Source organism: Numida meleagris, unplaced genomic scaffold, assembly GCF_002078875.1.
Source record: "Numida meleagris isolate 19003 breed g44 Domestic line unplaced genomic scaffold, NumMel1.0 unplaced_Scaffold338, whole genome shotgun sequence".
Taxonomy (NCBI): domain Eukaryota; kingdom Metazoa; phylum Chordata; class Aves; order Galliformes; family Numididae; genus Numida; species Numida meleagris.
This window is the reverse complement of record NW_018364565.1, coordinates 32212-35966: the sequence shown is the minus strand read 5'-3', so window position 1 is coordinate 35966 and position 3755 is coordinate 32212. Positions and strand designations below refer to the sequence as shown.

Genomic DNA, 3755 nt, shown 5'->3' with positions numbered 1-3755 from the left:
GGCCGAGGGGGCACGTAAGGACAGAGAAGCAAAAAGGTGGGTCTGAAGGCCAGGGATTCTGCAGGACTCATGGGCACCCTCCTCATGTGTGAGTGACAGTGATTTCCCAAGAGAGCCACCGGCAGTGTTGCAACCTTTAGGAAAGGTGAAGCGTTCCAATGTGCAAACACACCTGTTGAAATCCACAGAGCAACACATTTCCTCCAGGCAGCTGGTGTCTGGAGTGTCTCCTGGGAAAGGACAACGCAGAAGCAAAGACTGGTATGCAATAAAGCTTTAATGAGGGAAAAGAAGGAAATGAGGTCACTCCGGGGGGAGGTCCTGGAGCAAGAAGCAGCAGGGACAGATGATAGTCTGCACTGTGTGGCCACAGTGAACATGCCGACAGCTGCCCATCTGCCCTTTCCACAGAGAGGGAAGGACCATCAGGTCCTTTTTGAAACAGATGCTCACATTGCTTGGCCCTTTGGGAAACAAGATCCCAATGCCCCGTTCCCAGGATGTTTCCAACTTCTCTGTCTCTGGGGATCGTTCTCCAGGACCACGGCCAGCAGCTTTAGCAGGGCGGGCACCGCCTGCCGCAGTAGCGGCTGCCGAAGCCAGAGAGGCCAAAGCCTCCAGAGGAGATGGGCACACCCTCAGAGCTGAGGATGCTGCCAACGGCAGCGGAGGTGGAGGATCCCACGGCGGTGTTCTGCGGGAAGGAGCTGAGGATGGGTCCGGGCAGGGTCACCACCACGGGAGAGGGCTGGATGAAGACGGTGGAGTCCTGGCACCGCCTGACACAGGACTCATTGCAGCTGTTGGCCAGTGGGGTTGGGCCGCAGGGCTGGCATTGCAGGCGTGGCAGGCACTGGTCGTAGCAGGACATGTCTTGTGTCTGGAGGGGCACCTGTTGGGACAGGGGTGCAGGGGAAGCATGGAGCTGAGAGAGGAGCAGTCTGCCAGCCCTCGGTGAGATAGTTAAGGCACATGCTAGCTGCGGAGCTGGTGGCTGTGTAAGGATGCCAGCAGGTCTTCTCCTACACTTTGGTCCTCATGGGCCTGGCCAATATCTGTCAGTTTCAGTTAGGTCTGCTTCTAGACCATAGGTCAGGAGACACTCCCAGCTAAGACCCAGCATCTCTCCGTGACACATCTGCTGCCCCCCTCCTTCTCCTCTATTTGGCTGCCACCCCAATACCCAAAGTAAGATCAAGGCACAAGCATGTGCTGAGAAATCCCCAAGGATGATGATGAGTAGAATGAAGAGGAGTGTGGTCTTCATACTCACCTTGTTCCCAGATCAGTGGAGACAAGAGTAGAGGATGTGAGAGGGAGATGCTGGGCCTGCTTTTATACTGTTCTGATGCTGCCTCAGGCCCATAGTCACTTTATGTGGGTAGCAATTTTCCAACAGACTCACCTCAAATGCAAATTATCCTTCCTAATCACACAGGCTGTTTTGTTTTTCTGTCAACTCTGCAATTACATTTCTTCATTTCTGACATGCCTATTCTGTCATGTAGACTTCTTTCAAGTGTTGCTATGAGTGACTCAACTATTAAGCAAGTAGAGTTGCATTAGCATGGGCAGAAATGGAGCCCTATGTGTTGGAGTGATCCCATTCACACAGGGGACAGGACATGGCTTGTGGCACCACGGAGTTTGGTTAACAATGTTAACCATTCATGATGTCCATCATCTTTAGGTGTTACAGTACTCAACAGAGTACTTAAGGCTCCTGTTCCTTAAGGGCTTCTGTGGCAAGCCAAAGAGGCTTGTGGCTCATTATATTGATCCCCATGCCTCTGAATTAAGACTTGGAACAGAGTCAAGGTGTTGGCTGTGCTAGGCTGTTCTTTTATTTATTAAAAGACGGGAGAGCAAGAGGGGAAGAAGAAGAGAGAAGGAGGTAGAGAGAAAAAAAAGGAAAGGAAAGAAAAGCAAGTCATAACTGCAGATCCTATGTTGTCATGAGGGTCCATCCTCCTTGTTCTTCTGGGGTGGCTGAGGATATGGTTGGGTGAGGACCACCAGCAGTGGTGTTGGCAATGCCTTTGATAATATATGAGGATCACTTACAATTGGGCTAGGAGCTATTGCCACACAGAGAGTGTCTGGTGTCACGCGCCGTGCCCATGCTGTACTGCTGTGCTTCTTCTGCATGGTGGTTGTGGAGGGCCGTGGTTGTAGGGGGGAGGGGGACCCAAGACCACCTTAAGCAAGATGTCTGACTCTTGGTTTCCTCATTGCACTTGCGCACAACGTGTGTTTATTCTGCAACTTTCATATGGATGTTACAGTACTGTTTTTATTCTGAGACCTTCACAAGTTTGTTACAGTTTTGTCTTTAGTCAACAGTTAGCTGCAAGTCCATCTCTTAACCAATCAGCGAGAATTCACAATGTTACAGTTCTGTATAGTGTTGTCACAGAGTCTGAACCAGAAAAAAAACCATGTCATTTCATTCCCACAGATGTGCTTCATGGTTCTTTCTTCTCCCTCTCTCTTGGCTCACTCTGAAAGTCACTGGCCATTGCCTTCTCTGGCATCCAGACTGTCCCAATGGATGTCCTCCTCTTGATGTTTTTAGCTCTAGGGAGGATGCTTACCAGTCTTTCAGAGAATGCGGTCTTGGCATTGGGAAAGCCAATGCCCTCCTGGAGTTGAGTCAGGCAAAGGACAAGGAGCGCAGCAAGAAGATTTTCTTGGCAGATAAGTAATAAAATCAAGGCTAAGACAAATGGAGCCCCAGTACTGAAGGGGCAGCTTACCTGGGGACAGGGCATGAGGAGGAAGTGGAGATGCTCAAAAGGTTCTTGGCCATGGTTTTAATGTGAAGACTTGATCCTGGCAAAGTTTGAGAGTTCCTCTCAGAAGAGGATAATCAGGCTTGGAAACAGATCAACAGACTGGACTTACATGAATCCATTAGACCTAATAGCATGCACACAAGGGATTGGCAGATATTACTGCAAGCTCTCAACTGACTTTCAAAGTCATGCCAAGCAAAGGGTGTACACGTAGGTCATAGTGAGTGGTCGGCATGGATTTAAAAGGAGAAGTCCATCCTGGACTGCCTCACAGCCTTACAATTCTCAGCCAAACTCAAACACAAAAATATGAAGATTCTGAAGGATGGAAGTAATGATAGGTAACCTGGGAGGAATACAGCCACAATGTCCATGCAATCAGGGATCAAGTAAGAAAAGATAAAGGCCTGATAGAATTCAATCTGTGAAAGGACATCAAGGACAACTAGAAGGGCTTCTAAAAGTACTTCAATGGCAAAAGAAAGACTAGAGAATATGTGGATGCTGTCTTGAATGAAACAGGAGAACTGTTTACTTGGGACAGTAAAAAAGCCTAAGTACTGAATGTCTTCTTTGTCTCTTTCTTACCTAGCAAGACTGTCCTTCAGGAATCCCAGGGCCCAGAGGTCAGGCTGAATCCCTAGACCTAGCAAGAGTACCTTTGGTGAAAGCGGATTGGGTCATGGAATATTTGAGCGAAATAGACATTTGTAAGTCCATGGATCCTGATGGGATGCATCAGTAAGTGCTGAGGGAACTGGCAGATGTGACTGCGAGCCAACTATTAATAAGCTTTACTCCATTATAGGAGTTGGGAGATGTGCCTGAAAACTAGAGTAACTACCAGAGACTGCATCAAGAGTTAAGAAGGGCAAACAAACGTGCAAACATCTAGCCTGAAGGAGAAGCTTTTCGGGGAGGGGGGGGGGGGGGGGGGGGGGAGGCATTTGCAAGCAGCAG

At 49.1% G+C, this 3755-nt stretch overlaps 1 protein-coding gene across 1 annotated transcript; it reads right to left on the bottom strand.

Annotated features, from left to right (window-relative positions):
- Positions 1 to 556: 556 nt before the first annotated feature.
- LOC110391277 (feather keratin 3-like) lies at positions 557 to 880 on the bottom strand. The gene has a single exon (XM_021383099.1). The coding sequence runs from the start codon at positions 869 to 871 to the stop codon at positions 557 to 559; it is 315 nt and encodes a 104-aa protein (XP_021238774.1). The 5' UTR covers positions 872 to 880.
- Between the last annotated feature and the right edge of the window lie 2875 nt (positions 881 to 3755).

Excerpts from the sequence above, each read along its gene's own strand:
- LOC110391277 (XM_021383099.1), bottom strand. The coding sequence starts at position 871 with ATGTCCTGCTACGACCAGTGCCTGCCACGCCTGCAATGCCAGCCCTGC.